General features: G+C 45.3%; 2 protein-coding genes across 2 annotated transcripts; one reads left to right on the forward strand and one right to left on the reverse strand.

Moving 5' to 3' along the window:
- Nucleotides 1-254: 254 nt before the first annotated feature.
- LOC122115482 (olfactory receptor 2V2) lies at nucleotides 255-1202 on the reverse strand. The gene has a single exon (XM_042688983.1). It carries the CDS (start codon nucleotides 1200-1202, stop codon nucleotides 255-257), a length of 948 nt encoding a protein of 315 aa, XP_042544917.1.
- Nucleotides 1203-11976: 10774 nt separating this feature from the next.
- Nucleotides 11977-12928, forward strand: LOC122115457 (olfactory receptor 56). Its single transcript, XM_042688943.1, has one exon. The coding sequence runs from the start codon at nucleotides 11978-11980 to the stop codon at nucleotides 12923-12925; it is 948 nt and encodes a 315-aa protein (XP_042544877.1). The 5' UTR covers nucleotide 11977; the 3' UTR covers nucleotides 12926-12928.
- The last annotated feature ends 911 nt before the right edge of the window (nucleotides 12929-13839 follow it).

Consider the following 13839-nt stretch of genomic DNA (forward strand, 5'->3'; position numbering starts at 1 on the left):
TATTGGAGATAGGAGTCTCAGGGTCTCTCCTGCCTGGGCTGGCTTTGAACCGCGATCCTCAGATCTCAGCCTCCTGAGTAGCTAGGATTACAGGCGTGAGCCACCAGCACCCGGCATACTCCTTTGTGTTTCTCTCCCAAGAGTATCCTCTTTTGGAACCAGTCATTCTTGATGATTACACTGATTCTGAAAAAGAGAGAATTATTTACCTGATCATAATGGGAGGGCTAGGCAGAGGTCAGCCAGTTTAGTGTTCAGTGCTGGCTGCCAGTCCTACAGCGATCCAACCCCTTCCTCAGCGCCTCCATCACCTCCCGGTTTCTTAAGCTATAAATGAGGGGGTTGAGCATAGGAGTAAGGACCGTGTAGAAGATAGAGACCACCTTGTCATGGCTAGGAACTCGGTATTTCCTAGGCCTCAGGTAAATAAACATGGCTGCTCCATAGAAGAAGGAGACGGCGGTCAGGTGGGAGGAGCAGGTGGCCAGGGCCTTCTTGCGGGACTGAGCAGAGTTCATGCGGAGCACAGCCCCCAGGATGCGAGCATAGGAGGCCACGATGATGGAGAAGGGAAGGAGCAGCATGAAGATGCAGCAAACGAATATCACCTTCTCAAACAGGGATGTGTCCACACAGGCCAGCTTCAACAAGGAGAGCATCTCACAGAAGAAGTGGTTTACCACCCTCACGCCACAGTAGGGGAAGGTCATTACTACCACCATTTGGACCAAGCCATCTATTACTCCAAAGGCCCAGGAGCTCCCAACTATCTGCAGACACACCTTCTGATTCATGAGGATGGGATAATGAAGGGGATAGCTAATGGCCACGTAACGATCAAAAGCCATGAGTCCCAGCAAGAGACCCTCAGATCCCCCGACGCACACAAACAGGCCAATTTGGATGCTACAGCCCACAAAGGAGATGGACTTCCTGCCAGACAGGAAGTTGACCGCCATCTTTGGCACATTGGTGCAGACCAACATGAGGTCCATGAGGGAGAGCTGACTGAGGAAGAAGTACATGGGGGTATGAAGTCGAGGGTCAATGTAGATGAGGAAGATGAGGAGAATATTCCCCCAGAGGGCCACTGTGAAGACTACCATGACCACAGAGAAAAGGACAATATCAGTAGGGCTGTGGGAGAAGATTCCCAAGAGGATAAAATCATCTGTAGAGGACTGGTTCCACCATGCCTCCATGCTCAGTTGTTCTGTCACCTGAACAGATGGACAGAATATGGATTAACTAAACTTTTCTTCCTTCCTTCCTCCCTCCCTCCCTCCCTCCCTTCCTCCCTCCCTCCTTCTGTCCCTCCCTGTCTCCTTTCCTTCCTTCCTTTCGTTCCTTCCTTCCTTCCTTCCTCCCTCCCTTCTTTCTTCCTCCCTCCCTCCCTTCTTTCTTCCTCCCTCCCTCCCTCTTCCCCTCCCTCCTTGTCTCCTTTCCTTCCTTCCTTCCTTCCTTCCTTCCTTCCTTCCTTCCTCCCTCCTCTTTCTTCTTTCCTTCCTTCCTTCCCTCCTTCCTTCCTTCCCTCTCTTTCTTTCTTCCTTACGCTTCTTTCTTTCTTTCTCTCTTTCTCTCTTTCTTGGCTATAATCCAGTGCTTCTTACATGCTAGATAAGGATTCTACCACTGGGCCACTCCTAGAGAGCACCCAGAAGTATGGTCTTACCTTAACATGGACAAAGCCAATTTACCCAGCTGTGAAACTGAAGGAGTTTTCTACAGAAACAAGCCCCTCTGCCCACAGCCTTCAGGTACTACCCTTGCTCTATCTGCTACAGGGATTGACCAACTAACAGAACAAAACCTTGTTCTCCTTGGCTAAAGAACCCTCCCCTCCCTGCCCTAAGAGACAAAACTACTTCCTTTCAGGCACCTTCAGAGGGCTTTTCTGTCTCTATCACTGTCTCTCTTTTCCTGTCTAACTTGTTCCATACTGTTCTCTCTCATCAGAAACATAGTTCACTTATACATACACAAGTGACTGTTTCTAGAGCTGTACAACTTGGGGAGCGTACTGGGTGGAGGGAAAGTGAGAGAAAAATGAGGGAGAGGGTAACAAGAAATGTACTCATTACCTTACCTATGTAACTGTAACCCTCTCCCCTCATGTATACATCTTATTATCTGGAAGTCCGCAGGCTTCTGCATCATCGCCATTCTTGACACCTTTCAACCCCTCCAGCCCTCCAGCTGGAATCAAAGTGGCCATTGTCCTCCCCTGGTTGTTGATAAAGGCCCCATAACTGGAACTTACCTCCTGAATTCTTTCCTGACCGTCAGTCTATTGAGAAAATAGTGTCTTCTGAATGAAAGCAGGACTTTGATCAGTACGTCTTCCATGACCACCCGGACCTCCTTTCCTTCTGCTCTTCCCAGAATTCCTTCCATTCCAACATCGCTGTCCACTTTGTGGTCCCTTGCTCACGGCAAGCTCACACTGACCAGAAGGCTCTTAGTGCTCACTGTTACTCCATACAGAAGGCTTTTCCTACCTTGTTCACCCACCTCCTCCTCACCTTCTCAGTGAGCTCGCCATTAACACCATAGTTAGAGTTGAAATCCTTTTCTCTCTCTCTTCCAATTTCTCCCCTGCTTTTTGCCTTCCATAGGAAGAAACATCACTGAATACTACATTTATTCCTATGGCTCTGTTTTGTTTCCTGGTTTCCCAACTAGAACCTATGTTCCCTTGGGGCTACTTTTGGTCATGAATTGTGCCTGGCCTGATTGTAGTCTCTTCTGAGGAAATCTGTGTTGGATGAATAATAATTGGATTATACAAAACCACATTGAGAAATCCTTGCTGCATCTTGCGTGTCCCCTCTCCTCACCCCCACGTCTCACTTTAGTTCTTTCAATCAAGTGTTTGATGGCTCCCTTTCTCTTCCTTGACGTAACACAATAGTAGTCATCATTTTTCTACAGTATGCTTGGGGGGAATGAGATGACCCCATGCTCTTTATCAGTCCCCAATTGTTTTCCTGCGCTCTTACCTCCTCTGTCCTCACACTTTGTCTTCTTGTCGTGGATTACTGTTGAACTGAAGGACTCATGGTGAAGACCAAGCCCGGCTGAGGGATGGAAGGAAGGAAAGATCGAAGGAAGAAAAGGAGGAAGGTGATAACAGAGATTGCAGAGGGAAAACAGTATACGAACAATACCCCTAGCGCACTTGCTCCCAACGAAACAAGAAGGGAAAACACAAACAAAACCTTGACACAGGCACACAATAGGAGGAAGAGCTTCTGTAAAAATAGAAGTGGGAAAATGGACCAACGACCAGTCTTAGGAACTGCCAAGAGAAGAGGAGGACAGCGGCAGGAAAAAGATACTTGCTTTTGGGTGGATGCCTTCAGGAAAGAGTTCTGCCTAGATACTCTGTGGAGAAATGTCTACTAGCAGCAGAATTTCATCATCCTCTTCCTGTGTTTGTACTGACTTGGTGAGAGGGGACAGGAAGTAGCCGCGCTCCACAGTTCTGATCGCCTTCCTTACTCGCACCTTCCCGACCAATCTCGCAGCCACGTTCCCTTGTCACCCTGGAAACTCTCTTAACTGTAGGCTTCAGACAGACAACAGCCCATTCTCACAATGGAAAAGTCAAAGCAATGGCCAATATTTTAAATGAAAGGCATACCAATTGCTTCGATCTGATCATTATATATTGCACAGCCATGAGATGATCATACTCTCCCCCTCCAGGTGTGTACTTGTTATGTATCAATTAACAAAAAGAGATGCGGTGGTGAGAACCAACATCTGTGCACCTGCTCGTCACTTCTTGATCTGCACCGCCATAATACACCTTCCTCTCACCTGAGCTGCAGAACTCTCTCCCTCTTCCACTGCCCGCACACAAGAGACTGAGCGAGGAAAGTAAAGCCGGTGACTCCCAAGGGAGCACACGAATGCCCACCCCAGAAACAGCTCCCAAGCTTATAATTAAAGGGATGTAAAGCAGGATCTTGGGGATAAGACCAGGAGAAGGCCCAGTGGGGACAGTGTGGGGAAATCTCTAACAATAGAGTTCTCTACTACTATTAACAAAAAAGAACATGAAGCATTTCTACCTTCTGTATTGGAGTGATCCTAAAGATATGAGTGAATAAAAGCCAGGTGCAAAAGTTGTGTATGTAGCATGCTTTGCCTCATGGAAGAAAGAACATTTTTTTATACATATCTGTTTATATTTTCAGAATCAAAATGAGATAATAAAAATAAGTATGCATAAGGGAAGGGTCACAACATGAAGGGACAGAGATTAAAAGTAGGTGCATTTATTGGTGGATGTATCCCAATGAAACTCTTTTTTTCTTTCTTTTTTTTTTTTGCCAATCCTGAGGCTTGAACTCAGGGAGTGAGTGCTGTCCTTGAGTTTCTCTAGCACTCTACCACTTGAATCACAGTACCACTTCCAGCTTTTTCTGAGTAGTTTATTGTAGATAAGAGTCTCACGAACTTCCCTGTCCTTCACTGGCTTTGAACCATGATCCTTAGATGTCAGCCTCCTGAGTAGCTAGGATTACAGGGATGAGCCACCAGTACCCATCCCCAATGAAACTCTTTTGCACAATTAAAACACATTAAATGTAAAAAGTTAGGTGTGTTTGAGTACATTCAATAGTTTGAGCATCAAATCTTGTATACAGTTAAAAATCACAATTAAAAGAACAATTTCCAAGCCAAGAACCAGTGGCTTATGCCTGTAATTCAAGCCAGTCAGGAGACTGAGATCTGAGGATCATGGTTCAAAGCCAGCCTGAGAAGGGAGGTCCCTGACACTCTTTTTTTTTTTTCTTTTTTGTTGGTCCTGGGGCCTGAACTCTGGGCCTGGGAGCTGTCCCTCAGCTCTTCAGCTCAAGGCAAGTACTCCACCACTTGAGCCACAGTGCCACTTCTGGCTTTTTCTGTTTATGTGGTGCTAAGGAATTGAACCCAGGGCCTCATGCATGCAAGGCAAGCACTTTACCACTGAGCCACTTTCCCAGCCTGTCCCTGACACTCTTATCTCCACTTAGCCACCAAAAAGCCAGAAGTGGTGCTGTGGCTTAAATGGTATAACACTAGCCTTGAGCATAAAAGTTCAGCGAAAGTGCCCAGGCTCTGAGTTCAAGTCCCAGGACCGGAACAAACAAAAGAAATAAAGAACAATTTGTAACCAACAAGATGCAGGAGTACCTTTGAGAAAGAGAGCAATTAGTGATGATACATAAAATACAGACACAGCTTTTGTGTGGATCTTATTGGCGGTGGGTCCTCTTTCCTTTGTCCCCTGGGCTTGGGCTCCTGGTTCCTGGAAGTTTCTGAGCTTCTGTGAGTCACGTTGGTTCTTGGAGTGTCAATACGAGCCAGTAAGAGGCTGTGACCAAGTCTCTTGACCTAGCTGGGGTCCCTGAATGGCAGTTCCATGATGGGGTGTAGTGTGTGTGGTTCTGGCTCCTTCAGCCCTAATGTAGGGTCAGCTGGGCTGATGCTGCTCATGCTCCTACCAAAACAGACCTGGGCACCAGACTGGGCACTGGCGATCACACCTGTAATCCTAGCTACTCAAGGGGCTGAGATCTGAGGATGGTGGTTCTAAGTCAGACTTGGTAGTGAGACTTTTTTTTTGTCAGTCGTGGGGCTTGAACTCTGGGCCTGGGTGCTGTCCCTCAGCTCCTCGGCTCAAAGCGAGCACTCTACCACTTGAGCCACGGTGTCACTTCTGGTTTTCTGGTGGTTTGTTGGAGATAAGAGTCTTATGGACTTTCCTGCCTGGGCTGGCTTTGAACCGCGATCCTCAGATCTCAGTCTCCTGAGTAGCTAGGATTACAGGCGTGAGCCACCGATGCCCAGCTCTGTGAGACTCATTATCTCCAATTAACCACCAGAAGTTAAAAGTGGAGCTGTGAACACTAGCCCTGGCCAAAAAGAGCTCAGGGACAGTGCCCAGGCCCTGAGTTCAAGCCTCAGAAACTGCAGGGGGAAAAAAAAACAAAGAAAAAAAGAAACTAAATAATGGAACTAAGCAAGAAGAATCACATTAAACAACATTGTGGATACTTGTGGAGTCTAAAACATCTGTTACTACTCTGAAAGAGAAAAAAATACAGGTATTTTCATGTCAGCAGTCTTTTATGAAAAAACAAACAAACCATGAACGAAAGCTTAGACTGAAAATATAAAAACCGAATCCAGAATTCAATGGATGGGTTTAGTTTGGTTGAGGCAAAGATAAAGAGGAGATTGATGGCAATGAGCAAGATGATCAGCTGGGTGCCTGTGGCTCATGCCTGTAATCCTAGCTACTCAGGAGACTAAGATCTGAGGATTGTGGTTCAAAGCCAGCTGGGGCAGGAAAAGTCCAAGAGATTCTTCTTGCCAATAAACCAATAGAAAACCAGAAGTGATGCTGTGGCTTAAGTGGTAGAGTGCTAGCTTTGAGCTGAGGAGTTGAGGGACAGCGCCCAGGCCCAGAGTTCAAGCCCCATAACTGACAAAAAAAGAAAAAAAAAAAGAGAAAAAGATGATCAAAGATGAAGAGGAGATGAAGGCTACTGCTCTACTACTTGAGCCAAAGGCTCCACTTCTAGCTTTTATTTTTTTTGGGGGGGGGCATTAATTGGAAATAAGAGTCTCATAGACTTTCCTGCCCAGGCTAGCTTTGAGCCACGATCCTTAGATCTCAGCCTCTTGAGATTTGAGCCACCAGTACTTGGCTTTGACACTGGTGTCTAACTTTGGTTTTTAAGCTAGGTTAGATTTCATGATCTGTTTTCCGTTAGACTGCTCTATCTCTTTGTGCCAATGATAACTCTTTAAAGCATTTTGTTTGAAAATCAGTCTTAATATCTGGTAACTTGTATTTCTTCTGGATTTTGACTCTAGCTGGCTGTTTAAGTTTTCATAAAAGTTTTAGAATCAGCTATTTCTACAAACTTTCTACAGGGATTGTGATTGATATTACAATCGATTCTATAGACCATTTTGTTGAAGACTGTCACTTTACAATATGGGACATTAAAATTCATGAATAAACCACATTATTTCATTTAATTTCTTTAATTTTGCTCAGCAAATTTAATTTCGCTTAGTACACACCCTTTGCATATAACTTTGTGTGTGTGTGTGTGTGTGTGTGTGTGTGTGCGTGCATGTGTGTGCACCAGTTCTGGGACTTGAACTCGGGGCCTGGGGGCTGTGATTGCCTGTCCAAGAGCTGGCCATTTTGTTCTTGTTGCTGTTGTTGGTTGTGCGGCTTGAACTCGGGGCCTGGATGCTGTCCCTAAGCTCTTTTGCTCAAGGCTAGTACTCTACCACTTTGAGCCACAAAACCACTTCCATTTTTTTGGTGGTTAATTGGAGATAAGAGTCTCATAGACTTTCCTACCCAGACTAGCTTCAAACCACAATCCTCCGATCTCAGCCACCGAGTAGCTAGGATGACAGGCATGAGCTGGCTACTTTCTTTTTTTTTTTTTTTGTCGGTCATGGGGCTTGAACTCTGGGCCTGGGCGCTGTCCTTCGGCACTTCAGCTCAAGGCGAGCACTCTACCACTTGAGCTACAGCGCCACTTCCGGTTTTCTGGTGGTTTATTAGAGATAGGAGTCTCACAGTCTTTCCTGCCCGGGCTGGCTTTGAACCGCGATCCTCAGATCTCAGCTTCCTGAGTAGCTAGGATTACAGGCGTGAGCTACCGGCGCCCGGCAAAGCTGGCTACTTTCTTAAAAGAGATATTAAGGACTTGTCTCTAAGCACACCTTCTACACGTAGACCACTAATCTAGATCTTATACCTTAGCTATTTCCTTTGAGCAAAGACAGCACCAAGAAACATTTCCCAACTTCCCATCTTCCTGTGCTCTGGTTGACCCTACAGACTTCTGTGTAGGGTTCCTTTCTTGGTCTCCACTGGTCCCTTCTCCCAACTCTTGTCCCCAGGCACCGATATTGAGCCTGTAATTGTAAGCTTGGGAGAACTGGTTCCGGGACTGGGGTTTGTGGGCTCTCCTGGGAACCATTGGCTTCACCTTCTTCTTCAGTCTCTGTAATAAGGACTTCTCTGGGCTGTCTTAGATAGTTGGGTAGCTGAGGTGATACGTGGGCCGGTAGGAGTGGGTGGGCTCACAGACTCACAGGGGTTGGCCAGACTTCCATCTCCCCAACATCATCTCCTTGGCTAACTCCTTTTTCTCTGTCTCTTTGAGCCCTTTGGATGAGAGAAGGCTGTTGCTGAGGTAAGCCCCTCTCTGTCTGAACTAGAAAGTCCACAGGATGAGATGTCACGGGCATCCATGGTGACTCAGGGAAGGAGGTCAGAGGAATGGCCATTCTCTTCCTTACTCCTTCTCACCGGGCAAGTGGAAGCACAGAAGGATGATGGGATTGTTCTGATCTGAGAAACGCCTTGACCGCGTGTGTCTGCTGAACTGGTGTTCTTGCAGGGAGAGTTGAGTGAGAATCTTTCTCCTGTGATCTCTTACCAGTTGTCTGTTCTTTTTCATTTCATTAGAATGAGTTTTTGCTTTCTTCTTTCTTTCTTTTCTTTTTCTGTTGGAGGAACATTGTCCTTTCAGTGTTATTTTTTTTTTTTAATGTGCTGCAGAATTACATTGCTTATTTATTTTTTGTTTATGTGGTACTGGAACCCAGGGCTTCATGCATGCTAGGCAAGCACTCTACCACTAAGCCACCTTCCCAACCCTTTCAGTGTTATTTATCTTCACACGCTTTCCTTTTGTTCTTTCCCTTGGATCTCTGTTGTTCTTTCCTTAATAACCTTTTCTTTTCCTCTCTCCTCTGTCTTGGTTGGACTCAGATATGGGTTTGGGGGTTGAAGAATGTTCCATCGTGGGAAAACAGAGGATGAGTGAGAGGAGGCAAAGGTGAAGGGGTTGGGAGGAGAGGGATGACATGGGATAAGATGCTCTCCCGTCCTCCCAAGGCAATGTGGTATAGACAAGGTGGATTCCTTTATGTTGCTATTTATAATTTAAAAAATGAAGTGATCAACTGGACACACAGCAGGAGGGTCTGAAGGCAACATGAAAAGTAGTATATGAGACACTAGAATAGACTTCTGCTGTGACGATCAGCCCACTCCATGCAATGAGAAGACAATCCATAGGAGATCTCAAGGTCATGGTAGGAGCCAAACCACAGGATGTAGTCAGGAAAGCAGGAGATGTACAAATCCACACAAAGAAGAGACAGCCTGCCTTATGTTGGTGTGCAAGCCCCGGGAAACCTCAGGGAACAAAGTGATCAGGGATGGAAACAGGGATGGATTTAGTGTTAAGCAGGGCATTGATGGAATCCGACTCTGAGATGGTTGTGAGTGGGTGAGTGGGCAAGGCAGAGCACACCAAGAAAGAGCCTTCTGTGAAGGGGTTAATGTGAGTGCCAAGATCCCCAGGGTAGAAGTGGAAAGAGCAGAAGGACAGGAGGTTCGGGGGTAGTGGTGATGGAAGCACATTGCTTTTTATTCTTAACAAGACAGGCTTACTCTGATGTTCTGTGTCAGTAGTTTGGGGGTACCAGTGGGGATTTAGTGGGCATTGTCATTATCTGGTGATACAGCAATGAGCTGGTGGCTAGATAGAAGGAGGAGCTAGGAGAAAGAGGTGCTCAGGAATAGGTATGATTGGAAGAAGCAATGATTTAGAATGTGTGGGATGTGTGCTTGGCATAGAGGACTCAAGGGGCAACTAGACAGACCTGTTATTAAATAAAATAGGAAGGAGGGGAGGACAGGCTTTTTTGTTTCCTAGGGGAAATGTTGAGCTCTGATGGCCACTTGCAGGAGGTCTAGGTCTAATGGGCTTCCAAGGAAAGGAGTCGAAAACTCAGTTGATTCTAAGTTCCAGGGAACCATAGAGGATGGTTATATTTTAATATACCCATTTTATATTTTAATATAAGAAAGTGGAGGACAAAGGGGAGACCAAGGGCTCCCCTAGAAGTGGGATGATCTGCTAGTTGAGTCTGAGACCAGTATGACCAGGACGGTGCTGTAAGGACGTGAGAATAGTGGTGTGCTCCTATAGAAAACACTGCCCGCATAACTTCCGGATGTCATTGTTTGGAAGAAGGCCTGGGTATCTTTTGTGGCACAAGTTAGGATGTGGTCTCTTTGGCAGAAAAATAGATAATGTAGCTCGCTTCTTAGTCAACCACCCTGCCCAGCTCATCCTACCTTAGGAAATTACCCTGGCTCTTTTCATGGAGAACACAGGGTCCTGTGCAGTCATGGTCTCGTTTCTGCTTTGCCATGAAGTGAGGTGGACTTGAGTAACATCAGCACACAGCTGTCTCACAGATACGACTCTCATCCATTTGTGGGGAACTGCCTCAAGTCTTTCTCTTAAAGAGGAATCATATAATGAACTACTAGAATGAGGGCGAGAGCAAGGTGTCCTGGCATTAAAGGAAGAGGTTTTCTGCTCTGGGGAAATGGAACTCACAGCCTTGTATCTCTTCATCATGAATTATTATCTTCAGCCAACTACATGTACAGAGGCTATATTGTGAATGGGGCACCCTACCAGAGGCTTCTAGATGTCATTGTGAACAATAACTGATCCGTGTATTCCAGTAGGACGGTTCGGAAAGTAAAAGCACAAAGATGGAAGCATGTACAAGGTGAAATGGGGTAAGTGCAGTGGGAAAACCAGGTCAGGAAGTGCAACAGTACTTAGAGTTTTAATGCAACTTTTCAGCTTGGAAAAAGTTGGCATTGGAGTGAAGGAATGAAGCAGATATCTGTGAATAGAGCATGCCACAGAGAGAGCAATTTCAAAGGACCAAGGATAGACATGGTCCTGTTTGAGGAAATTCAAGAAAACAAAATTCAAGGATTCAAGGGCACAAAAGGGGAGTGGTAGACAAATTCAGGGGTAGTGTGTGTGTGTGTGTGTGTGTGTGTGAGAGAGAGAGAGAGAGAGAGAGAGAGAGAAAGAGAGAGAGAGAGGGGGGGGGGAGGCATGAGATGGGGAGCTTTGCTTGCCATTGAAAGGATTTTGACTTAATTTGAAGTAATTTGGGAAGTGACTGATATACTTCCATATATGTATATATATATATATATATATATATATATATATATATATATATTGTAATTGTGGAGGTGATATACAAAAGGGTTATAGTTACATGAGTCAGGTAATGAGTACAATTCTTTCTGAACAATTCTTTGTCTATCCTTCCCTTGCTCTCTCCCAGTTTTCCCTTCCCGATGACAGACCTACTTTCCCCAGGAAATTGGTAACCAATCCACATTTTGGAAGGATCACTGGAATTGATGTGAAAAATAAAGCCCAGCGGTTCAAAGACAGAAGCTGGGAGATCCGAAAGGAAGATTTTATGATCTAGGCAAGAGAGGATAGTAGCTTAAAACAGGGTAGTTGCTGAGACAATTCGGTTCTGAGAGTCTGTGAATCTGGGACCAAGAGGTTCTTTTTGGGAGTGTGAATCTGTGAATGAAAGAAATATTTAAATAACGATGGGTTTAAGATTTTGTGTCTGCACAAAACAAAGGCCAAGAAACAATCCCAAGTCTTCCCTGATTTTAATGTATAAATTCTCTCCTATGAAGGAAATGGTTGCAAGAACTGTTAAAGATAGTTTACAAGGCAATGTAATGACAGCTACAAAGAGTCAGTGCCATATGACAAAGCCAAGGTTTTGTCTGTAGGGGGATTGTCACACACACACACACACACACACACACACACACACACAGAATTAGTTTCTACTCTTCTTGGTGTAGATCAATACAAATGAATAGGTAATTCTGTGAATTAGCAGAGATCTAACTATATCCTGAGGAAATTAATAAGTGTTCTCTTCTCCGCCAAATCTCATGTGTTTACCTCTGATGAATCACAAAAGATCTATCTGACCAAGGAAGAAGAATGATATTTAGAGATTAAAGGCACGGTCCTCATTCTCAGAATTTTTCTGTCCATATTCTCAGGTGACTGGTGGCTCAGTCATGGGAGTGTGGTTGAACCAATCAACTCTTGATGGGTTTATTCTCCTGGGCATCTTCTCTCATAGCCAGATTGATTCAGTTCTTTTCTCCATTGTTTTTGGAGTCTTCCTGGTGGCCCTCTGTGGGAACATTCTCCTTATCCTTCTCATCTACACAGACCCTCGACTCCACACACCCATGTACTTCTTCCTCAGCCAACTCTCCTTCATGGACCTCATGTTGGTCTGTGACATTGTGCCAAAGATGGCGGTTAACTTCCTGTCTGGCAGGAAATCCATCTCCTTTGTGGGCTGTGGGGTACAAATTGGAGTTTTTGTCTCCCTCGTGGGGTCTGAGGGACTCTTGCTGGGACTCATGGGTTATGACCGCTATGTGGCCATTAGTCACCCACTACATTATCCCGTACGCATGAGCCCAAAGGTCTGTCTCCAGATTGCAGGGAGCTCCTGGGCTTTTGGGATCTTGGATGGAATGATTCAGATGGTGGCAGCCATGAGCTTTCCCTACTGTGGCTCGAGGACCGTGGATCACTTCTTCTGTGAGGTGCCAGCTTTACTGAAACTGGCCTGCGCAGACACATCCCTTTTCGATACCCTGCTTTTTGCTTGCTGTGTCTTCATGCTGCTCCTTCCCTTCTCCATCATCGTGGCCTCCTATGCTCGCATCCTGGGGGCTGTGCTCCGTATGAACTCTGCTCAGTCCCGCAAGAAGGCCCTGGCCACCTGCTCCTCCCACCTGATCACCGTCTCCCTGTTCTACGGGGCAGCCATGTTTATCTACTTAAGGCCCAGGCGATACCGAGCTCCTAGCCATTACAAGGTGGTCTCTATCTTCTACACGGCCCTTACTCCTATGCTCAACCCCCTCATTTATAGCTTAAGAAACCGGGAGGTGATGGGGGCACTGAGGAAGGGGTTGGATCGCTGCAGGATTGGCAGCCAGCACTGAACACTAAACTGGCTGAATCTGCCTCCTCCAGTAAGTCAGTCACCCTGGGAGCATGTCTGCCTCCTTGTTAGTAAATGAGAAGAATGCCCGCTCTTCCTTGCAGAGATCACAGGCAAATCTAAAGCCTTACGAAGGCATAATGCAGTCCATGATTGCCACTGTTGGCTTGTTTATGATACCCTTGCATTAAAGTTATTCTGTTGGGGAGGGGGAGGTGTGAAGGATGGGAAAGGGAAACAAAGGAGGAGGCAACAATGCTTGATGAGAAATGTACTCATTCCCTTGCCCATGTAATTGTAACCCCTCTGTACGGTATTTTCACAATAAAAAATTAAAAAAAAAGTTATTCTGTTCATTTCTCCTGGCATCTTTGTCTTTTGTTCTAGGGCATTACCGTCTTCGTTTACATCCTTTTCTAGATTATTTAATAGATGATTCAGGCCAATAAATAGAAATACCTGATGTGGAAACTTTCTAGATGTTGACTCTCTAGAACTCTTGATTAGTTCTGAGCCTTGTCCACCCTTGTCCACTTGAGACTTCATAAACCTTATTTTAAGAAATTAAAAAAAAGGGAGGTGGGGAGGGAAGGGATGGTAGGGGAAAAACAAAGGAGGAGGTAACAATGATCCATAGGAAATGTACTCATTACCTTACTCATGTAACTGTAACCACTCTGTACAGTATTTCTACAATAAAAAAATAAAAAAGACATTTAAAAAATCTTATTATTTAGATGTTCTCTCTTCAAGGACCATGTCTTCTTCATTTGTGTATTGTCAATATTTAATTCCATGCTTTCTAACTAGCAGATTCTCAATAAAACCCATTTCTTATAGAAGGAAGCATCCAATAATGCCTTCATGCTCTGCGGTTGGTTTTGTACCCTAAGAATGTAGAGAAGATCTCTAGTC

This window comes from Dipodomys spectabilis, unplaced genomic scaffold (assembly GCF_019054845.1).
Source record: "Dipodomys spectabilis isolate Male_0828 unplaced genomic scaffold, ASM1905484v1 ptg000119l, whole genome shotgun sequence".
Classification (NCBI taxonomy): Eukaryota; Metazoa; Chordata; class Mammalia; order Rodentia; family Heteromyidae; genus Dipodomys; species Dipodomys spectabilis.